The sequence below is a fragment of the Camarhynchus parvulus genome, chromosome 2 (assembly GCF_901933205.1).
Source record: "Camarhynchus parvulus chromosome 2, STF_HiC, whole genome shotgun sequence".
NCBI classification, from domain to species: Eukaryota; Metazoa; Chordata; class Aves; order Passeriformes; family Thraupidae; genus Camarhynchus; species Camarhynchus parvulus.
In genome coordinates this window covers 14,595,763-14,619,423 of record NC_044572.1, presented here as the reverse complement: position 1 = coordinate 14,619,423, position 23,661 = coordinate 14,595,763, and the positions used below count along the sequence as shown (strand labels likewise).

General features: G+C 41.7%; 1 protein-coding gene across 1 annotated transcript in view; it reads right to left on the bottom strand.

Moving 5' to 3' along the window:
* Positions 1 to 21,472, bottom strand: part of ITGB1 (integrin subunit beta 1) — a 43,329-nt gene extending 21,857 nt beyond the window's left edge. Inside the window, exons 1-3 of the mRNA XM_030969028.1 lie at positions 21,162 to 21,472; positions 1,743 to 1,812; positions 1,422 to 1,507 (exon numbers count right to left, since the gene is read on the bottom strand). Of these exons, the coding sequence (XP_030824888.1) occupies positions 1,422 to 1,507; positions 1,743 to 1,812; positions 21,162 to 21,170 (165 nt within the window). The 5' untranslated portion in view covers positions 21,171 to 21,472. The remainder of the gene's footprint in view (positions 1 to 1,421; positions 1,508 to 1,742; positions 1,813 to 21,161) is intronic.
* Positions 21,473 to 23,661: the final 2,189 nt, after the last annotated feature.

The window sequence follows — 23,661 nt, the reverse complement described above, 5'->3', positions numbered from 1 at the left end:
TACAATGATCGCATCTATTTTTTTCCGAAGTTCAGTAATAAAACACACGGTCTTGAAATACATTAAATGATACTACATATATTCAATGACTACTATTTACTCCAGGGGTTTGCATCTACTTATACTTATCTGTGTAAAAGATGTGAGAGGGAAAAAAAATTAAGCCCCATGCCAACTCCACCAGAAGTGGGACATCTGTTTAAACTGGCTACTCTAGAAGTGACTGCGAGCAGAAAAATCTTTCATTTTCACATAGTACCAATAATGTGAACCTACTCATGCAGCCTGCTTTTAACATTCTTTCCTTTTTAATTAAGATTATATAAGTGTACCTTGGTACTCCACAACAAAGTAATAGCTATATGCTGACAGAGCAGGGCAAAGACAGACAACTCTCATCTTGGGGAAATTCAATCTGAAAGTAACACCCATAAGCAAAACCAATCCTTAACTTTGTTCTGAACAACAAATTATCATTACATCAAACCTTAAAAAAGCTCTAACCTCAAATATAAATAAACAAGGCTTCTAATTGAGAAACTTGGCTGTTCCGAGACTTTTCACATTCTCTAAAATATGCATATAAATAAATATGCCCTCCCCTAAAATATGCATATAAATAAATATATACTAAAGCTTGTCAGTTTTTGGTGACACAGACTTCCAGGAAATCTGATAGCTCAAGGTGAAATTATAAAATCAGTCAGTTTAACTAAATATTGCAAGTTTATAAGCTGGTTTGGGGAATAGTAAGTAGGCAATATATATAATCTCCTAGCAAGAAAAAGGAAAATTTCTCAGTTTCAATAACAAGTAAAAGAAGGGCTATATAAAATATTTTCTTCTGTTTCTAACCTGAAGAAGATATGTCAGCATATGGTGGTTATATCTTATATTTTGCAGTTTCCCGAACTTAATTTTTCTTAACATACCCTTTTTGTTTCATAATGAAACTAACTACCCACCCACACAAACCTATCTCCTACTCCTCAGGTCTATCAACAGAAAACTAAAATTTGAAAATCTTTCTTTTAGAAGAAAAATCCCCTTCAATCTCTTTCCCTACTCCACCTACATCTGTCTAAAATTAGCTCTAACTCTAATGTCACTGGAAGACTATAATTAAGCATACTCAGACAGATTCCACATTGGAGTAATTTTAAATAACTATGACATGGCTTATAGGGTCTGTATACACTTAGGATTTAGAAAAGGAGAAGTAAACACATTGTGAAAAATGTTTATACTCAAATCAGAAAAATCACAGTATTTGATTGTTAAAGTACAGATAGGTATCGAATTGAAGAACTACAGGAAATTACCATTAATGAAAACAGTCATTTCTATATGGGTAAAGTATTTACTAAAGTTTGAAACCAAGGGGGAAAACCCAACCATAAAAAGATGTTTGCAACACTTACTGTTTTTTTACACCAGCCACAGTTTGGTCCTGCTTGTATACATTCCCCACATGACTTTGCATTTGCTTTTATGCAGTCGCTTCCACCTAGCGAGGAACGCAAATCCGTCACTTCAGGTATAAAAGGGTGTTTTACAACAACAGCATTTCACTTGGGTTCACTCTGGTTTTGTAAACTAAGTTCCAACTACAGGTTATTAACATGAGAAATGACTGACCTACTGCCATTAGCATTTGTCTAGTGAGGATGTATTTATCCACATAAATAACTGCTAAACAGATACAGTTTTATTAACTACTGCAGCGCAATCAAGTGCCTTACCTTGCTGGGCAAATCCATTCCATATCAAGCAACAGAGGACACCAGCACATGTGAGCCATTTGAAATTAGTCTGGAAGACAAAAAAGAAAGCAAACTGGATGATTTACTCTAATGAGTAAGTGCAAAAAAGATAATTTCACGAAGCTGTGGACCCACAACAGTGTTTCACAGGAGATAAGGAACACAGAACAAACACAAATCTAATTATCTTAGCTGTAGCACTGCAAGTTTTGCCCTAATAGAAACCATGTTTGTGGGCTACACTGTATTTAGAAGACATCAAACAGGTAGATTCTTAAATTATTCTGAAATGCTCTTCTGCTAGGTAAACCAGTGAGCTATGAGAAATTTGGAAACATTGTTGACTTGGGAGGAAGAACCCAGACCAATTTTTTAACACCTTATAAAAAATATTTATGCTCTGAATGTTATCAGAGAGAGACTTCTAAATAAAGCTACCACAGCAATACAGGACGGAAACAGAGCTTCTAGACTCACACCTCTGTTTTAAGATAAACACCAAAACATGTTTTTTACAAAACATTTTCTTCGCAATCTTCAAAGGGCATTTTACAGATTTGCACTTTATACAACAAACTAGAAATTTCATCTCAAAATATGCACCATAAAGCATCCCTGACATAAACTCTACTGCTGTTTTTTCTTCTTTAGACAACAGAAAATTAATGGATACCATCCATATCAAAGAGAAAAAAAATTGTTTGGTGCTATAAGTATTAATGAAAGGCTAAATTTTTCTAAATTGTTTCCTACCTTAATAGCAGGTGGTCAGCCATGGTCAGTTGCCTTTTAAATTTTGATACTATTTTAAATTCTCTTTTATTCATTATAAGAATTCTGAGAACTTAGATGATAACGGCCAGTTTCCTTGAACACCCTAAAATGTTGTTGCTAATTAAAGCCTCTCCAGTCATCCTGGAAACAAAAGTATTCTTAACAACTTTTTGTTCTAAAAAATATCTTGCAGTATAGCCAAGGAAAAGTGAATTCGGCAGAATCTCCTAAACAGAACATGTCATTTTTCTAGAAGACGTACTGTTTTTTGTATAAATTAGCAACAAAGTAAGCAATGCTCAAATTAGTACAGCAGTTGAGCTTTGGTTTTTGCATACTGAAACACAGTTTTACTTTGCACATCCAGCCAGATCTACCAGAGAAGGGATAGCCACTCCAAAATCCGATGGGGAAAATTTCAAACAGAAGCCAACCCTTTGCTAACAAATTGTATCCAACAACAGTGTTAGATGGCTCATATTTTTCTGATAAATCATTTTGGCTCACTTTTTAGTGGATGCTATGGTGAGAAGACAAGCAGTGGAGTTTAGACACAGCAGAATTAAGAGAATATGCTGTTAACTACTTTGACAGATGTTATGCATAAGCACAAAAGAAATGAGGGGTCAAAAAAAGAGGAAAAAATTGAACTGTGAATTATACCTTTTGAATGCTAGTTTCTGCATGCATGCAACTTGAATTTCTTTCTGCACACTGCTGCAAGTGACCAGTCCTTCATTCACAAAAACATTCTTCCAGAACACTTTCATTAAGTCCCTTTATAAGTAAGCACCTATATTCAACTTGTGCAACCACAAACCTTGATCAGAGGAGAACGGTGACCCAAGGAATGAGAGCATGTGGAAGACAGATGAAGGGACTGAACTAAGGCTTGGAAAGTTAAGTTTAGGAGCTCACCTACCAGACCAGGAGTCTGGACAGCAAGTCCTTACCAGGTTGCTCAACTTTCAGGTTCTTCTTTCCTAGTTTTATGGTAGGCATGCTGTGTTCAGCAAACCTTGTTTCCCCCTTAAGTGAAAGGCTATTTTGTTATTCGAGAAGCAGCTTTGCTTTTAGTGCAGCCCAAAATCGGGTGGGCTTTTCAGTAAGGAAAAAGCCAAGCTGCTGGCACCAGGTGAGCACCATCTTTTCTGTCAGCCTAGATGAGAAAATTACAAACAGTTCACCTTTTTAGGGCAGACTAAGAGTGGATGCACAGCAAGTCCACACAGATTATATAAATAAGTCAGCAGAGATGTGACACAGTGCTAAAGCTATGATTAAGTCCGTTTGGAAGAGAAACGTTCCAGTGGAAGTGCATCCGCGTGATGAATGCAGCTCTGGGCACAGAGTCCCGGCAAGGCTAACAAGGAAAATGTCCTTTCCCATATATGGCCGCGCCAATGCCTCTCCCAGCAGCTCGCTTCCTCTGCCTTCCCAGCTGAGCAGCTTTTCCAGCTCTCTTCCTCTGCCTCCCCAGCTGAACAGCTTTTCCAGCTCTCTTCCTCTGCCCCCCCAGCTGAACAGCTTTTCCAGCTGCTGAGTGCTGGGAATCGCGAACACAGATCTGCTGTGCTGGGGAAACGTGAGCACAGATCTACTGATGGGACTCAGCTCTGACTGCTACCCCATGCAAGTGAAGCCACGCACGCCCTCATCCTCCACCCTCCTGCCATGCACACCCTCGTCCTCCCACCCTCCTGCGGCCGCTTCAGCGCCGAATGCACTCCCTGCAAGTCCCAGTAACCAGTGGGAACTGCCCTCCTGCAGATTTTTCCATTGAGGGAATAAACCCAAACAAATAACTCCTGAGTACACCGGCCGGCCAAAGGAAGCCTTTGGAAACCCTTGGTGGAGCTACAACTAAATGTGAACACCAATTGTTACAATGAATTAATATTTTGACACAACATTTAACTATTTTCTATTATACTTGTTCCCCCCTTTCTAAAGCCTTTGTGAAAAACGCCAATCACTCGTTTTTTTTTTTAAATTTTAAAAGTTTAATAGTAATAAAATTGTTATAAAAATAGTAACACAATTAGAGTAATAATAATTTGGACAATCAGAATTAGGACAATATGAGACAACAGAACCAAAGAGTTATGGATATCCGGGTACCTTTTTCTGGGCAGCATAAGCCCAGAAAAGAAAATATTTTATTTATAAAATCAGCTTTGATGGAAATTTCTGGAGCTTTTAATTTGAAATGACTCATTAAGTGACAACAGAAAGAAGGAAAGATTATTTCTCCACAGAATTTTGAATTTGTAAATTAAGTATTTAGAACTTTCACATTCTGCTAATCATCAAGCTATTCAGAAATTAACCACTCCACAGTATTGAAGCCTTTTAAAGTTTATTTATTAGAATGGCAATAGCATCCCTGCATAAACTTAACTGGGCAAATAGGATCAAAGAAGAAAGGTGAGAGTTATACACACATTTATTCCTCTGAAACTAAATACTGATGGCTTTGCTGCTCTCCTCCCACCACTCCCCAGCTCAGCACTGCCACAGACCACAGTTTACACAGATATTAGGGTAATATTAACAATGATGTGTTGGGTTCCTGCAGTATTATTCCCCTCAGCTGAGCTGCTCATCTCACCCAGTAATGCAGAATCCACCAAGCTGATGGCAAGCACAGAAAATCACTCCATGGCATCTGCCCCTACTGCATCCTGAACTCTGCCTTATTGCAAAGCTTTCCACTGAAACATGCAACCAGACCACGGGGGAAACATTTCAGTGTGCAGTAAGAGCTGAGCTGTCGTGCAGACAGCACCTTTTTAAAGCAGTATCCAGCCAGCCAACTGACTCATAGCCCCACACACCACTCTAATTGCACTTATAAACCTAGAAATGAATACACAGCTCACACTTTTGGACTCACACTTGCGCTTCCCTCAGCCTGACACCTCTTAGCACGAGCTGTATTTTCACGGGTTTAAATCTCAGTTCAGAAATGCTGCACGGAATTGATTCCTCCTGGAGCTGATGTTACATTTATAGCCACTTTCATGTAGTGCAAGGATGGAAAGTCACTCGACAGAGCTGCCCCATTCTCCTTGCTGATTATTCCCTCTTGTTAGTCAACCTCCTGGCTGATTACTCTTACTGCTTTCCTCTTTGATCAATGCCAGCATTACTGTGGCCACCAGGAGGGCTGGAACAAGAAAAGATCTGTCTGAAACTAATCCAACAAAGAAAAAAAGTGTCTTTTTCCTTCCACCTGGCTACAGAATCACTTCTCCTGGTGTGGGAGATGTGGTGAGATGAGGATGGAGAAAAGGAGACCTTGGAGGGGATGGGGAAGGAAAAGCTCCTGCTGCTCAGCCAGAGCCAGTGGTTGTGTGCTGGACTACATTGGTCACACAGCCAAGCCCCCACCCCCAGGCATGAAGGCTCTGGTTAAAAAAGGAGCAGGAAGAGACAAGTTTCTAAAATAAGCAGAATGAAACAGTCTCTGGAGATGCCCGTTTCAGAACTCGATGGCTACCCTGCTAAAATAGTTCCATCTTCCCTCCCTCCAGAAGGTTTCCTAGCATTAGCTGAGGGCCATACTTTTCAGTGTCAATTTTACCAACTGGCAGAATGAATCCCATTGATATTTCTGAAAAAAAAAAGTGAAGGGAAAAGAAGGGACTGAAGAACCAAACAACCTTAGTGACATGACACAGCAATTACACAGAGACTACAAACCTCTAGCAATGACCTGCAAATACTCTTGACAGCAGAACCCCCTCAACAGATATCATTAATCATAATCCCCAAGTTGCCTGCACATGAAACAACTCTAAACATACCTGCCTGTACAACTGTTCACTGTGAAGAAGCAATTCACTATAAAAGAAAGCACTAAAATGGTATCTTGCGGTTCTGTTTTGAGAGAGGCATATTACTAAGGTACCTGTACAAAAAAAAAAAAAAAGCTTTACACTAAGGAGTTACTTTTGATTAAAGCTTTCAACCCTGTGGTATAGATTTTCCCACAAATCTTAAATTGGTAATTCTTCATTTATGACCTTCACAGCTATCTTATTTACTTAATCAGTGTTACTGAAGTATAGTCAGAATACACCACACAGTAAATTCCAGGACCACCATTAAGAAACTACGCGATGCATTCTTCATTAAACAGGCAGAGATTTGGGATAAACACTGGTGCTTGAATTGCCAGCAATTTTAATCAAAGAACCCAATCCTAAACTCAGCCTACAAAACTATTTGTTCCCTGGATGCAGACCAGCCTTGTGATGGCTGCCCTTCAGAGGTCCAGCTCCTGACCTTGCATCATGATGGATGAACTAGCAGAGTATCCCCAAGGAGGGAAAGTGAATTTGATGGGAAAAGTCAAGATGGACAACAGAAGTGCAGTCCCCAGAGCAGGGCTTTGCAACACACCAATGCAAATAGGAATGCTAGAAGTAAGCCTTTCTTCAACAGCCTATCGGTCTACCAACCTAACACCATGGCTCAAGACCACAATGTTCCTTCTGCCCCTGGTAATTTTACACACATTAATGCAGCACAGTTTGAACTGCTTGCAGTAATATGGAAAGAATGGGATGTTATCACAGACTGAAGTGCAAAATAAAAAATTCTTTAGCACTGAAATAACTTTTACAGAAAAAGTTCAGCACATCAAGACTGCTTACTCAAAGTGTTTCCTGAGAAAACTTTAAGGCATACCCACTTCAGCTACTGTGATGCTACAACATAAAAGAATCAGCAGTATTTCACATTGGACTCACCTTCTGTCAGTTATTTCTAAGTTAATGGAATAAAACAAGTCTCCAAATACTCATGAGAATCACTTCCATAAACACTGTTTTAGCAGGGCATCATATATTGAAATAATATATAATAAACAGTTAAGACTTGACTTTCAATTACAAGAGAGTTAAAACCTACAGAAAACTGCTTTTCTGCTTAGGTTAGGGAGACTGGCTCCTCCATTCCAGTATGGTTGTGTAAGGCCACCTGCCACAATTAGTGTATGTCACTGTTAGTTCAGAAGACTCCCCAGCAGGGAGTCCAAAAAGAGATGAGAATACACATTTGTGCATGCTCAAACCATGAGAAAAGATACCACAATTGTACCACTTTGACATCGAAACTCCTGTGCCACTCCCATGCCCAGTAAGGCAGGCAAACACCAACAGTAATGCAACCGCTAAGACTCTTGAGTTACACTACATTATTTCCCACAGTTGATTCATACAGCTCCAAAAAATTTCCCACAAGATCAAGTAGCTTAAAATTCACCAAAAAGGACTGAATGTAGTGGCAAAAGTCAGTAGGTGTTAGGTTCTAAAATACCCTTGTGTCTTTTGCTGAAATCCCAGCACGGGCACCTACAACGCATGACCTCTTCAGCAGAATAAATGAAAATGCTCATGTACTAGTATGAGCAGGCTGAGGCCACAGCTCATGAGAACAGAGCTGGAAGGCTGGTCATGGTATTATCTTGTGTCCCCAGAGTATGGGGTGTTTGTTAGTTTATATAGGACACAGCTGCTTCAAGACTGAACCACTAACTTAACAAGCACACACACGGTTTGACCAGTTATTGCTTTTACATAGAATTTGCTCATGTTTGTTTCTGGGTTTCACAGGAGCTCTCAACTTTCTGACAGTTCTAAATAATGGAATGAAAAGCAATTGGGTATTTTTATGCAAATTATTTTTTGGTTTTGATTTGAATAATGGAATGGAAACAAATCTGCCCAAGTTAGGTGCCTGACTGCAGGGAATTGTGGGGAAGGTTTTTCTTGATGGAAGACATAAATTTAATCTATAATCAGAAAAAATACAGGTAGAGGTTTCAGAACAACTGTAGATGATAAAGTTCACGGGTATCTGACATCTCTGCACAATGAGAAAGATAAAATGCAGTATATCCAGTTGGGACATGACAGAAGGTGGTAATGGATCCCAGATATTTTACAGTACTGTGGCATTCTCAGGAAGTAAGATAAATGGGCTCCAGTCCCTTCTCAGCCCCAAAGGGTTTGCATTCCCATTTTCTGGGAATGCTCTATCATCCTACAGAACATACTAGTATGAGCTTTAATTAAACCTTTGCTCTGCTACACAGAACAAAAGGTACAGAGACAGAAAAACTGAGTTTTGTCTCTAGCTTACCTACTGAAGGGCTCATATAGCAGGAGCTAGATAAATAGGTATAAGTGGGGTTCCAGTTACTGTTCCCTGTAATATTTGCAGATTTACGGCATATTGTCCATGAGAAAAAACAGACACTTGGGTTCATACTCTGGAATACAAATTCTCACCAAATGCTCTACCCTGAAGGAAACTGAAGGGAAACAGACATATGTTCACACTCAGACACATAAGAGAGCCTCGACTGCAAACCTCCTGTGTCGTGGATGATCACTCTGACCTGTGCATGCCGGGCTGAAATCCCTCTCTACTTGCAGACCTGAACAATCCAAACTATATGGACTTCTCTAGGGACTTACATTAAAAATGAATACAAGCAGCTAAATACGAGGAACCAAAGGCAGCCAGGGGACTTCTGGAAAGCCAGAAAAACCTACAGAATGTAGACTTTTATGGAACATAGCAAACCTATAAAGGCAGGGTAAATTACATACCATGCCTGATTTCACTGTATTTCTGTGTTTTCACTAGCAGAATCTATTGACAATTTCTCTTAATGACAAACTCCTGCAATTGGCTGCACACCTAAGTAATACTCATCACAAGAAAAACAAGTTCCATAGTAAGTTGTAAAGAAGAATACTGCTACTAAAGCCCACTCAATTTATTCACAGAATATTCTGAGATGGAAGGGACACACAAGGATCACTGAAGTCCAACTCCTGGCCCTGCACAGAACAGTCCCAAAAATCCCACCATGATTTGTCTTTTCATTAAATATCTCTATTTCAGAACCCACACATGTCAGAATTTCATGCTGACGATGGTGATAGAAGGTAAAAGAACAGGAAAAAGATGCACAGAGGCAACTTGAAGATGCAGCTACTGACAAAGAGCCTTCATCTTTCTAGTCAGCAAACCCCAAGTGCACCCTTGATCTCTTCCCTTTGTTCTCAGGCTTTTTGGAGAGCACTATAGTGCAGGCAGGGTTAACACTAGTTAGTCAGCACCACTTTTGAAGGAAGAAACTTCCTTCAAACAGTGTGTGTACACACTGCCATGCACAGACAGCTTGTAACTCATGACTAGATCTTCACAGTACTACCATACCACAAATCACTAATTTAAGAACACTGCTTTGCTGTATTAACCATCCTTGTCCCTGGTTTGGTTTGTATGCACATGAAGAGATGATTTGGACAACACTTTCTTGACCTGTTGAATCATAATCTGAAGCCAAGATTCCACAGTTCAGGAGTTACTCTGGAAAACATCTCAATGCTTGAAAGACAGGTAGCACTTTAACACAGCTCACAAGAACAAGCAACCTGTGCATGATGACCACATACATGAAACTGTTCAAGAGCCAAGTCAGGTACTCTTTCTCAGAAAAATGTTCTCTTTTATTTAAATATTTTTACACCAGGCAGTTATCCATGAACTGCAATTCACAGCATGAACTCTGACAGCTATATTTTAGAAAACTAGACTAACAAGCAGATGTATTGTGCTTAAAGTTCAGCACTAAATTAGGAGAGAAATACAACTCTGCATGCTGTCCAGCAGAGCACTCAGACTTGCAGCTACACCTCATTAAAACATCAGCCATGTGCTTTACATGTTGATTACCTATGGCTTATACCTAGTTTAAGCTATAACATTTACACCCCTGACAATCCAGTCTGCAACTACAACTTGGTCTACAATCCTCAAACTGTTGTGCCTGTGAAATCCCATGTGGTTCCAATCTGCCCACGGAACCAGAGGATTCACACAAGGATACAATGAAGCTCTTTGAATTTTAGGAGAGGACAAAACAATGTCCTGTGTTGCTTATGCTGGTGTGCAAGCACCCGGCAAAGGCAGCACCTCTCCAAGCCTAAACCACTAAAACACACCAAGCCTATTGCTACTTTTTTTTGGTTTTTATTGCTGTGGTTGAAAGTGTTTGCTACACCTACAGCACCTCTATACATACACAGCTAGAAACTTTCCTCTTTAAGGATAAATATACAATGTGGTCATGCACCAATAACAAATATATGTCATTTTTTTCCCATTAAAACTGTCATTGTCAAAAATATCCCTTTTCCATACTCTTTCAAACATAAGCTTCCAATAGTTCATCACAACTTTACTGACTCAAAGCATGTTGTCTCCAGAAGTTTATAATAATTATCACCATACTCAATCTTGCTGTTATCAGTAGGCATTTTTCTGTAACAAATATTTCAGGATTGTCATTATTGCAAGCATCTCTTCACACAACTGTGATTAAACCAGAATTTTAAAAATCTGTTGTTTCAGTACTTTTCAAATGCTTTTAGAACCATGAATTGTTTTTGATGTAACAACTAAATTTTCACTCTAGTCTAAACATAACACCATTTTTTTTGGTGGGAGAAAGTGTGAACTGGATACTTAACTTGTTTACATAGCTTTTCCCAGCCTACAAGACTTCTTGGCTACATTTAGCATTTCCATCACAGACAGATTACAATCAAGAATGCCACATAATGATTTAAGCCATTCCAGTAGAAAACATGGGGGTCTGTTCCATGTGGTAGTATTAAATTCCTGCATACTCTGCACCACTTACTACTCCCATAAAGACACTATTTAATTTTGTGCAACTTAAACCTCACATTTATCCACACAGGGAAACGAAAAGTTTAGTTAAGCACATAAATATAGCTCTTACACAGCTGACTGTAACTGATGCTTCCAAGGCTGTACTGCCTCCATGACTATCACAACTGGCTAAACTTACTTTAATCCAAGCTTTTCTGTTAAAGAAAAGGCAGAACAGAGACAAGTATGTTCTTAAGCAAAAAGCTAGAGAATTTCAGTAAATGCAGTGTCTCATATATCTATTTCTTTAAGAAAAAACAATTGCAAATGTGCTGCTGGCTGTTGCTGCAGGTACTGCAGGAAGCCAGCAGCTGGCACACCACAAAGAGAACGCTCAGCGGAAACCCGTCTGTCGTTACATGGCAGAGTTCACCCACCAGGAGCTATCACTAACACTCAGGGTACAGTTGCAGCAGCCAAAATCCAGATGAAAGCAAATTGCAGCTGAAAGAATCAGCAGTGCTGCAGCATCTCCACAACAGCAACCTCTGACCCTGTGCTAACAACTCAGGGACCTCCCCCACCTCTATCCCAAGCCAGCTCCACTTGGACCTTGGGCCATCCCTTTCCCTTCTGTGTCAAATGACACTTTCTGTAAGCCTCAGTGAAAACCAGACCTCCACATGGACAGAAGAGTGCTGAGGAAACGGCTTCTAAGAAGGGGCAGGTGGCTGTCAGACTGCCTTTCAAAATTATACTGGGCTCTCTGTTGCTGAACCAGCCTAAATTCAGGCTGTCACAGGCCAACCATCCTAAGCTGATTGTTTGTAAATGCTCTGCAACACAGCCAGCCAGTTTGAGGAACTATTCTGATTTTATTTTTACAGGTTATCAGAATAAATTAGTTGGCTGAAAAAATTACCAGAAGCAAAGAACAAAATACTGGAGGATTTTAGGTTTGTTGTTGTTTGTTCATATTTTAGTTCAGAATTTGAATAGTAAGCACATAAAATAATGTTTACAGATAATATTCAAATATTTAACATCAAGTTTTTAAAAAGATTCACTATTCAAACACAATTTAGAATGAGACTTGTACTGGAACAACTCTTGTCCTCAACATTCTTTTAATGCCAGTGTCCACAAAAATGATCATGTAGAAACAATAAAAAACTGGTCATCCCACAAAAGTACATACAGCCTTATAAATCTGTATCTATGAGATTTTGAATATAATTGAATGCTATATATATTTAATTTTTCATATGTATATATTTTTGTGTACATAACTAATGATGATTATTAATTCAATGGCAGTAATAAAAGGCTAGGCAGAAGCACAAACTGAAACAAACAGTGAACTTTATCCAGATTTTGATGCAAATTTGAGCACTTGCAAAAAGCTCATCAATCTCAGGAAAAAAAAACCAACTTCGACCTTAAAAGACTTTTTAATAAAAAAATCAAAACCAAAACCACCCAGACTCATCACAAAGTGCTTCATAAAAAGCAATTCTGGCCAGAACAATCTGCCTATTCATACACTTCTGCTGCTCTCCAGAGCAGATTTTAAGCCTGGAGTCCACAAGCTGCTTCTAAGAGCACTGCAAAAGATAATAAAAGGTGAGGTTTCTCATAGTAGCCAAGTACATCTACCAGTTTGCTACTAGAGAACCCAGGAGACAGCTCAACTTCCCCAGACCCTAAAATTCCCCACTTTGCACCCTTCATCTCTCTGGTGCCAACTACGGAAGACACTTTTGCCCCTTAGCTGAGCCAGTGGAACAAGCTGAGCAGTAACACCTTGCTGAGTGATTTCTCACCTGATCTAGCAAGTTAAGATGGTTTACTCAAGTCAGAAGAGCACTGAAGCAGGCACAAGCAGATGCTATGAGGTTCCACAGCAGTTTATGCCAACTTATCTCTGGACTGCCACAGTGGCACACACTTTCTCTATGAGTTGCACGTTTTCCTCTTCCTCCCCTGGCTCTGAAGCACGTCCCTCACAATGCATGCGATCTCCCAGCTGCAACAACTGACCTAGCTGAAAATTAATTTTTGGCCACGCTATTTTTCAGCCAGAACAGTTATTTCAATAACTCAATGTACAGCCCTATAATTTCCGCAGCTGATGCAAGCAGGATGGCTAAACTGCACAGCTACAGGCAGGAGGGACAGCTGAGACCTAGAGCTGGTATAAATTGCTGTAGAACCACATTCCTATGAAAATTAAACACAATTTTAGTTGAATTCATGGTTCAAAAGCCACTGGAACAAAATATGAAATTCAGATAAAGTAGAAAAGCAGTCGTCTGCTGCAGAATTTTGAGTTATCACTAATGAGTGAGATTTTTTTTTAAACTCTGCAGCAACACAGCATTAAAATTGCTTCCAGCTACAACAAATGTTAATCATATTAAATACAGATACTCTTCATTTAGAAAGTGAAACTGCATTGTGAATTATGCACCAAAGAGGCAGTATTTGTGCAAACCCTTTTATTACTATCCAAACCAGACAGCTGGCAATGGCAAAAATGCTGGCAGCAATCTTACGCAGTATAGTTACTCCTTAAAGCTGAAGTAGAGTTTTTCACTGAAAGGAGATATCTGTAACATAGCTGTGTAACATTTTAGTCTAGTTTTTGAAAAGTTATGTAAACAACATGTGTAGTGGACGGTGATAACACATACATAGGAAAAAATGTTTGTTGCTGTTTATTGATTTTATTTAGTGGTTTTTAACAACCTATAGCTGGTATGTACAGCATGTTCTTCCAAAAAAGGAAATTTGCCGTTTCCTTTTTTATGCTGAAGTCCACACCCAGGAAAAATTACACTGAAGTTCTTGTACATTAATTTCTCACACTGATTTGTATTTGCATAAAAATGACAAAAACAACACAAAAAATCATCCCCATTTTTGAGCTACACAGAACAAGTTTACCTTCTAAAATGTTACACTTTCAGATGTTTTGGAAATGCACATAAGTTATATTCATATGTCACTGAAAGACAGATTTTTAATCTATTCTGCCACAAAATCGGCAAATTGACAATTAAAAAACTGTCAAGCCTTGTATTTTATGCAGATAGACTATAACATGCCTTTCAGCTGTGGGACAATCTCCACCTGGCATCACAAAGTCAGCACAATAACACACACTAAATACAACCTTGCAAAAGCACAGAAGGAAGCTCTGAGAAAGTAATTATTGACTTTATCCTAAGTCCACTAAAACTAATTTCCTAATACACAAGAAAATAAAACATCAGGGTAATAAGAAGAAAGCCCAGCCAGAATTCACTGGCAGCACATCAACCATGCTTACCCTAGCCAACCTTGTGGATGATGATAGCAAAGATTTCCTCATTTCTCCTTTTCATTAACAGAAGAGGGAGCATTTCACTTGCTGACTGGACAAGCATAAAACCTTCAGCCACTTCCATTCTCAAAGATGTGTCAGCAGCATCAGAAGTCATCCTGATACAAAATTTATTCCAAATTTCTCAATAACCAACTGCTAAAATGTGTCATCTTTTGACACCTGGGAGAGTGCTTTGATTTAACATCAAAAAGATGACGTTCTTTCATATCTATCTCCACTTCAGAAACAGGCCTTCCTTGTAGATGTACTCATCTTTATCCAAAACCTCTTTACCCAAGATTTGGAACACCAGACAGCTGAGGATCTAGGTGGAGCTGGATGTTGTGGATTTGTGGAGGATGCTGGCCAAGCTACTGGAATACCAGGTCCTTCAAATGACCTCCTATGGTCCCCAGGATGCCCCTGGACCTCTGGTTACTCCACTGCTCACTGGAAGAGCATCCTCTGCTTTGTGGAAGATCGCTCCCAGCAGGTCTTGACAGCCCACAAGGACCCAGAGTAGATGAGGACAGATCAGACGCAGCTTCCTGCACAAGGAGAAGATGTGGCTCTTGGTGCCACAGCCCAAGGTAAGCACATGGTAACATACATTAAATTACAATTCCACCAAAGAAAATTAAGAAACACCAGAATTACAGTTTATCCCCCTTTCCGAATGGACACATCCTTATTTCAATATTTACTTCAAGGGCAAGATTATGCCAAACTACAAATCCCAGTCTCAGATTTGTTTTCCAGAGACCAAGTATGCACTGATATCCAAGATACCACCTTGACTCATCGCCATTTCCTAAGTGAAATACTGACTCCTTCTAAATTAATCTGACACAATTATTTTTCTTCTCTTTTAAGTAACCACAGCTCAGTCATCTTTGAATGAGGGTAAGTTCAGTGTTTCAGTTCAGCCCAATATATAATTACTGTTTTTCATTCTACCACAAAGGACGAGAAAAGAAGAAATATTTTTCTTTTTCTATTCAGCTTCCTCATAAAAAATGCTTTTACTTGTACATCTACAAAGTTTAAAATATATTGTTAATAGCTATAATAGAAAATTAAATGCCGGTACTTCTTTGTAGTATAAATACTACAGTGCAATTTGTAGTTTAAAACAACAAGAACTCATACAAACAACAGCCCTTCCTGCTTTTACACTAGAATGTACCAAGGGCAGAAGTTAAAACTAAGCGAGTCAAGCTGGGACTAAGGTAAGTATGTGATCTCATACAAAACCCAGAGCAGAAATAGGAGAACTACAAATATGATGCCAATCATTTGAGGGAGGAAATTCTGGCATTAGGTATTGTATATGTTGTAGTTTATGAGCATTATAAAGAGGAATCTGCACTTAAACATGGTCTTACAGATTAGAACTTTTGAGAAAGTGATTCTTACAGTCTAATGGTTTGCTGACAAGATGTGAGAACTGCATTACTTTAACAAAGATTTGCAAAACATTTTTCTGTGACAGAAAGGAATGAATAGGATGGTAAGAAAAGACCAATATCTTCTCAGCTCTTATGAGCAACAACAAAGTTAAGATTCCAGCCTCAGCTTTGTTACTCAAAACTTCCCCTCTATTAAACCACAAGAATACTAATGGCATTTCGTTGCTGCTGTTGAAAAAGAAAAAAACGAAACACATGAAACTGCTTTTAAGACAGAAAGCATGTTTCATAAGCCATTTTGCATCTGACTGTAAAGAGAAATGAAAAAGATATAGCACAAAAAAAAAAAAATCACTAAAATATTCAAGAGCTCAGTGACACCCCAAAGATGATTCCAAGTAGGAATTCTATGACCTTTTGCAAAACATTAATATTATAGTCTCATCAGGCTAATTCCCCTACTCTGTGCTTGATTAAGTGCAAATTTTGTTACCATCTTTCTGAACATATCCAATCCATTAATGAGAAAATACAATAGCCTAGGAAGTCCACTAACGACTCTGATTACTTCAAGAATAGAAAAATAATAGAAGGTAGTTATCACAAAAATACAGGATGTTTGATAGCAACATTCTGCTAAAGAGAGCACCTTTAACAGTGAAAAGGCAAACATATTTAGTGATGTCTAACAAGGTGCCTAGTGTCTCATTTTTCATTCACAGAAGTTAGAATCTTCATTTCCTGCGTAACATTTCCAACAACTGCTGCTCAGCAAGCTTGGATGTGTCTTACATTGGGGCTAGAAACTCACACAACGAAAGCACAAAACCATTTCTTTCAATGAAGCCATATATACTTTTTACTGGTTCTTACACTCATAATCCACATGTTGGGAAAGAAAAAAGTTCAGAGAAAAAGATAAATTCTCATAAATTTATTCTGACTTACAGTTGTAGGAGTTCAGGTTATTGGACCACACCTTTGCCGGACAAATTAGGAAAAAAAAAAAAAGAAGAAATAGAATATGTCTTCCCATTTGTGGGTAAACACAAAAATGGCTTTGTAGGCTACCCCAGAAACGCCATAACCACAACAACTGACAGAGACTGGTCAATATTGTGGTCCCCTCTGGTTACCGCATGACAAGAAACATCATCTTTTATAGAAAGTTGTCAACACTATACACCACAGAGCAGAGCAAGCAGGAACTATACAGTAAAAAGGAGAACATATTTGTCACCATAAATGACAATAGTCAGCAGCATTAGAACTATCCAACAGATTTTAATTTTCTGTCACAAAAGGAGCATTAATCACACAGATATTGTCAGTATCTGTCCAGGAGACAGAGCCACTGAATTTGTTCATCTATTCATTTGTTCTCAAATCTGCGATACTCCCTCCCTTTAGAAAAGCAAACAAACATCCTCTTCAGAAAAAAACCAGCTAACTCTCCCCTACAACAAAAACTTATTGTCATGTACAGGTCTGAGATGCGTTTGTCTAAAAAATGTCCCTGCACACCTACACCAGAGCAGAAGCCTGAAAAACCTGGAGTAGAAGTGGCAATGAGAATGCTGCTATTGGAAGGTGACTTCAAAGCAAGGCAAGTGGGACCAGTGAAACAATTTGAAGAATCAGCAATATAAAGACAGATGGGAGATGAGAGGCAGGAAAACACAGACTGAACTCTGAGTTTTCTGCTGCTGGGAGACCGGAAATTTTCTACCAGGCACAGAATATAGCAGCTGACTTAAAAATCTAGTCATAGGGGAATAGTACACATACTGGCAAGTACTTTTTAATGACACTTCCAAAATAAATCTAACTACATATTGCCTTAATTACATTTTTATGATTGATTAAATTTATGTAATTGCTTTATGAGCTCTACCAATAGATGCAGCTTAAAAGGCATAGGAAAAAAGAAAAAAAGGCACTCCCAACAAGGATTCCCTCTCAGAGGGCTGACAGTAGCCCCTAAGAATTAAAATGATGCCAAGGGGATTGGCCATCCTAAAAAAAAGGTTGGAAAAAATAAATCACTTGACATTCTAGAAAAGCAAAGGAGGCAGAATAGGCTCTGCTATTGTTAAGTATGTATTCTGTCTTTTCTAGACCTATTTAATCAATGTCTTTTCCAAGTGCCTCATGAGGTGGCATGAGCAATCTTAAAGCTAGTGATTAATACTGATTTAACTTCATTTGAGCAATGCCTCACTGATTACAACAGTCTGTCTTACATGGAAGGGGTACAAGACACATTTGGAAAGGAATGAGGAGGAAGAGGAAGGTCAGGTATACCAATGGCCAGCAAGCTTCCTCCACAAAACCCACTTCCCACATCATGTCAAGAGAACTACCAAAGAAAGCAGCACAGTAGCATGGAATTAAACCCCTAAACCTCCTGTGCAGCAGTGACAGGGGACACCAGCAAAGGCTGCAGGAGGCATCATGAGCAGGTCCACACTGAAGAAACCCAGGCCCCTGGACGATGTGCAGGAGAGGAACAACAGGGACTCTGCATGGCTGTCCACTAGAAGGAAAGGGAGCCCGATGCAGAACTAGAGCCTTTGCTCACTAAAAGGGTCCCATCAATACAAGGTACTTAACACAGCTGCAGCACCTTGTTTCAGTACCAAGAGCCAAATCCAAGCCTGAAGCCTGTAGCAGACCGATGAGAAGCTGGGAGAACCACAAGCTACGTGTGCATCACATCACCCAACTAAATCGAGACTGGGTGGAAAGGCAGGCATGACAACTATTTACAAACAACTGACGGGCACTCATACCAGCAGCAGCAAGGGAATTGTATTCAGGGCAGGGGAGACCACAGCACGTGCCAACCCCATGTGTGCACAGCTCTCCCCAAGTTCACCTTTCTGCCACCCAAGTTATCTACTTCCTGAGCTACTGCTACAGCAAACAAGCTTTTTTCAAATCTGAACTACAGCAGAGCTACCCAATGAGAGGTATAGAGAGAGGAATGAAATAATGAATCAGGAAGAAAGAACAGCAGGGAAAGTTCTCAGACAGTTTTTTTTCAGCTTTGGGAATCACTTCCCAAAGGAAGTGGTGTAAGGCTAACCACTTGAGTCATTTAAAATACTCAAGACACTAAAATTCTGCACTTCCATCAGAAATTCATGCACTTAGAGAAACAAGCAACCCTCCAAATCAGTCCTTCACAAGGGTGGGCCTTACTGGGGACATGGCACAGATCAGACTCCTGAACAGAGAGAGCAGAGTGAGCTCCCCGGCTGCACCCACAGAGAACAACAGAGTTTTAAATGCTGACATCTCATTTTGAAATAAAAATGGTTCATTTTCATGTGGCTGGCAAACAGATACAGCACTTAGCAGCTCCAACTTTGATTAAGGTAAGATTATGCATGCCTGTCAGCTTTTCACCTTTCAGCTGAGACATCTTTGAAAAGGACAAAAGTTGAAGGTGTTCACATCTTAAACTTGTCTTGTCTTGCCAATCTATTGCCAGTGGCTCACTGTTTTTGCAATCCTTATAAATAGAACCTTAGGCAAGCTTGCAAAATGCTACTCAATCATTACCCAGAGGCAAGTAATATTTTTTGTGACAAGAGAATGAATCATCGGTTTTGTGCTGCGATGGATGTGGACAATGAATGTCTTTGCTCTTAGTCTTGCTTAATTTAGTCTAATCTACATCCTTCTAGCAGTATAATACTAATTTAAACAGGCCCATAAAACAACCCAGAACAAAAAAATCCTCTCACTGCCACCAAGCTGCCTTATTTCTCAAAACTAATTTTCCTCACACTGCTACCATCACCTACCAAATGATATGCACGCCAGGAATACAAGTTATTTAAATCTTTTTCCACATACGTAGGGTCCTGCTTAATTTCAACACTTTAGCACACAAGTAGCATTAGCTGTGAGTGGTTCTGCTAATCTAAATGGAGACAATCGTTACTCCTGAAAGTTTGTGTACCTTGGCATGAATGGGACTGTAGCAGTGATGGCAAATCTACCAGAAAAATCAACATTTTTCACCCAACAGCTATGCGCACATGTGCTGGCATGAATGGACTGTTGTATTCTATCAAGGACAAACGAAGAAGCAAACATGAACGCTGATCAGCTTCTTTTCATAAACAGTCACAAAGACTACCTAATGAGTTTAACAGGCAGTCAGATCCTTATTCCATAACATAAAGACATCTGACATGGGCCTGAACAGTGAGTCAGAATGAATTTCCCATCGCTCCATGTTTCCTTCCAACCACCAGTAACTGAAGGCAGTAAGAGGAGACAAAGCACTGCGCTACTGCTGTAAAATTTTTCAGAAATCCTCATGTGGGACATGGCACACAGGCCTCACATTCCCACTCCATCCCGACATAAGTTTATAGCAAGCTATAGAGGCTCAGAGCCAGTTTGGACGGATCGAGCAGCCAAACGCTGCACTGCGACCATCCCGTCATTCAAACTGCGCAGACCCCGCTCTCAGCGCTCGCTTTCTGCAGATTTGGGCAGGTCAAAACCCGGGGTACTCAAGTTCCTGCACTGCCTCACTCCTTTCGTTCCCATTCCTGTAACTCCAGCGCCCGCTTCCCATAGAAGGAACCTTCCCCCTCCGGCCGCCCGCCCTCGCCCACACTCCGGGGAAGCCGCCCGAAACTTTCTCCAGCAGAGTGCTGCCCCAGTCCCGGGCACGACCGGCTGGAGGCGGCGGCGGGCACAGGGCACGTCACCGGCACGGGTTCCGTCCCTCTCGGACAGGAGGGCTCGGGGCGCTGCCCGGGGTGGCCGCTACCCCGCTGGTAGGGCCAAGGCCGGCCCCGAGCGGACAAAGGCCCGGCCGGCCCCCGCGGCACGGGAGGCCCGAGGCCGCCGTCCCGCCGCCACAGGAAGCCGCAGGCTGGGCCCGACACCTTCCCGCCCACAGCGCCGGGCGGGCACGGCGGGAGGCGGCGCTCCCTCCTCCGCCCGGGACCGGCGCCGAGGGACCCGCACTCGGGGCGGCGGCGGCTCCCGGCGCGGGAAGCGGCGCTCACAGTATCGCGCCGCCCGCCGGAGCCCGCCCGAGGCGCTGAGCCCCGGGGCGGCCACAGGCACCGCTCATCTCGCTCCCCGGCCGGCTGCGACCCCAGCCCGTTCTCCCGTTACCTCGGCCATGGCTCCGGGCAGCGGGCGCGCTCCGGCCCGCCCGGCTCGCTGCTGCGGCGGCGGCGTCCTGGGCTGGGCAGGGCTGGGCGCGGCGGGACGCCCGGGCTCGCTCCTCGCTGGCTGCCCGCCGCCGCCTGCTCCGAGCTGCTGCGGGAGCCCGGCCCGCGGGGGAGGGGAGGTCCGCGCTCCGCTTTACCCGCCCCGGAAACACATTCCTCCCCGCTCTCGTCAAGCGGGCCGGGGTGGTGTCTGCGGCGCGGCGGGCAGGGCCGGGAGAGCCGTGCCTGAGGCGGGGCTCGGTGCCCGTTTCCCTCCTGCTTCCATCCGTGCCGCCCGCCAGCGCCTTATTTGGCGGGGTTTGCTGGCGGGCCGGCCGCCCCCGGGTGGGTTTGCCCCGCGGCCCCCTCGCTCCCGGCGGTGGCTGCTCGATCCCAGCCCTTGTCCAGCGCTCGTCTCCTGCTCCCCTCCCTGTCCGGTTCCACGCGCGGGGACAGCGGGGAATCTGGGCAGAGGGGGATTCCCTGTCCCTCTTGCTGGCAGCTGTCGCCAAGAGCAGTGGAAGTCACCAAGTGATGAGTGGGCTTGTCTGGTGCTAACACACGCTCCGAGCTAAAAAGTCGCTTTCCCCAAATCCCTCGGCCGGAGCCTCCTGGTGTTCGGAGCATGCTCTTGGTATGTTAAAGTGCCCCTTAAAATAGGTACTTGGGAAATTACCGATTTAAAAAAACCGAAAAAGCGTGCCATTCGGCACCTTTTTGAGGGTAAGGAGTTGGGAAACACAAGCTATCAACTCACGGCTCAGCTATAAGCACTATGCCTTTATGTGTGGCTGCTGGAGCTTGTGCCAGTTCTTGTTTTTATATGGTTAACTTAACCAGCAGTGCTGCAACTTGTTTATAATTTTAATCACCTTACTCCTGCTTGCTTTCTAGCTGCATTTTGGAATAAGAAAGGAATGATTCTAGTTTACTCAAGTGTGGCCTGTGATTCAACCCTGGGTTCCACTTGGGTAGTGCAGTGGTTTAGGGTGCAGTCTCATAACAGCTGTTTTAGCAGAAGCTTTTAATGCTGGTTCAGCTGTAATTGCAAAACTGTTTTAGTGGTGTTGGAAAATGAGATTGAAATGACAGACTACTGCTCCAAGCAGCTCCATCAAAAGCAAGCGCTGGACAAATGAAATGGTAGCTAAATATCTTTGATATCCAGAGATAAGGACAGCAGGGGCTGTATGTTTCAACAGGTAAATCAATATATAATATTAATACTACCAGGAAAGAAGAAAGCCACCAGAAAGCCAAAGTTTTAAAAATGCGAAAAATTAATGCCATGCAAAGTAAAAGCAAATGCCAGAGGGGTAGTGATCTAACAAAAATGGGTGAAATTTAAGTAGTGGAAGATAAAAATTAGTTTTATCCATGGTATTCTTCTCTGCTTCTTTATTTCAGGGGGGGAAAAAATCACATCTGGTGTTAATTATGACAAGGTTGTGGATTTTGATCCTTGTGTGGGCCATTCACTTAAAAGATGGACTTGATGATCCTTGTGGGTTTCTTCTAACTCAGAATATTCTGTGATTTTGCCAGAATATGCAAGTAGTGAGCAGCTGTCCACCGTAGTGTACTGCAAAGAAGTGGTGGCAAAAATGTGCTACTGAGATCACTGGGGCTCTGAGGAGTAAATAAAACTGCTCAAAGACTGGTTCAAGTGCTACCCAAGGCTCTGCTCAGATCTTATTGTGTCAAGTAGCCAGTGGCTGGCTGTGCTGAGCAGTAGGAAATCAACAGGAAAAAGTCTCACAAATGGCTGAAAAAAAAAATCACTGAATTATTTGGCTGCTTTCTGGACTCCTTTGGAGAGCACAGATGGGTATGAAAATCATGAGTTATTTTCCAACACTTGTGAAGTACTAAAGATGTCAGGGAAAAAAAAAGTGCTGGAGGTGTCTGAGCCAGTAGACACAATTGTAGGTGATGTCAAAATGTTTAGTGTAGTGTCTCTGTACTGCAGTGTACATGACATCTGGGAGAGTGAGTGAACAGTTTTGCACAGGAGGGCTCAAGAAAATATGGGTTTTCATGGATTGGGTGGGAAGCTGGGAAGAGTTTGCTTCACTGGTAACTTATCTTGCAGATACAGATTTTATTACAACTTTTATACAAACACAAGCCCCAAACCAGGTTTTGGTGTGTCCAGTGTTGCCTTTGTAAAGTTTGCCTTTTAAAGCTGTGTAAATCAGGGGTGCCCAGCTGCAGCCCCAGGGCTGGGCCTGAGTATCCCTGAGCCAGGCAGCTCTACTGCAATCCCTGCCAGTGCCTGGCTGGGAACCTCTGGAGTCAGGGGTCACTTGGGTGCCTCCAGAGAAGCAGGAACTGGTTGGCAGGAGAAGCTGCAGCATCTCCTCACCAGTTATCAGGGTATTTCGTTGGCTGCAGTTTCCCGTTTGCCACATGTTTCTTCCAAGCTGCTGAACTCTGACTTCCCAAAGCCCACACAGCCAGGG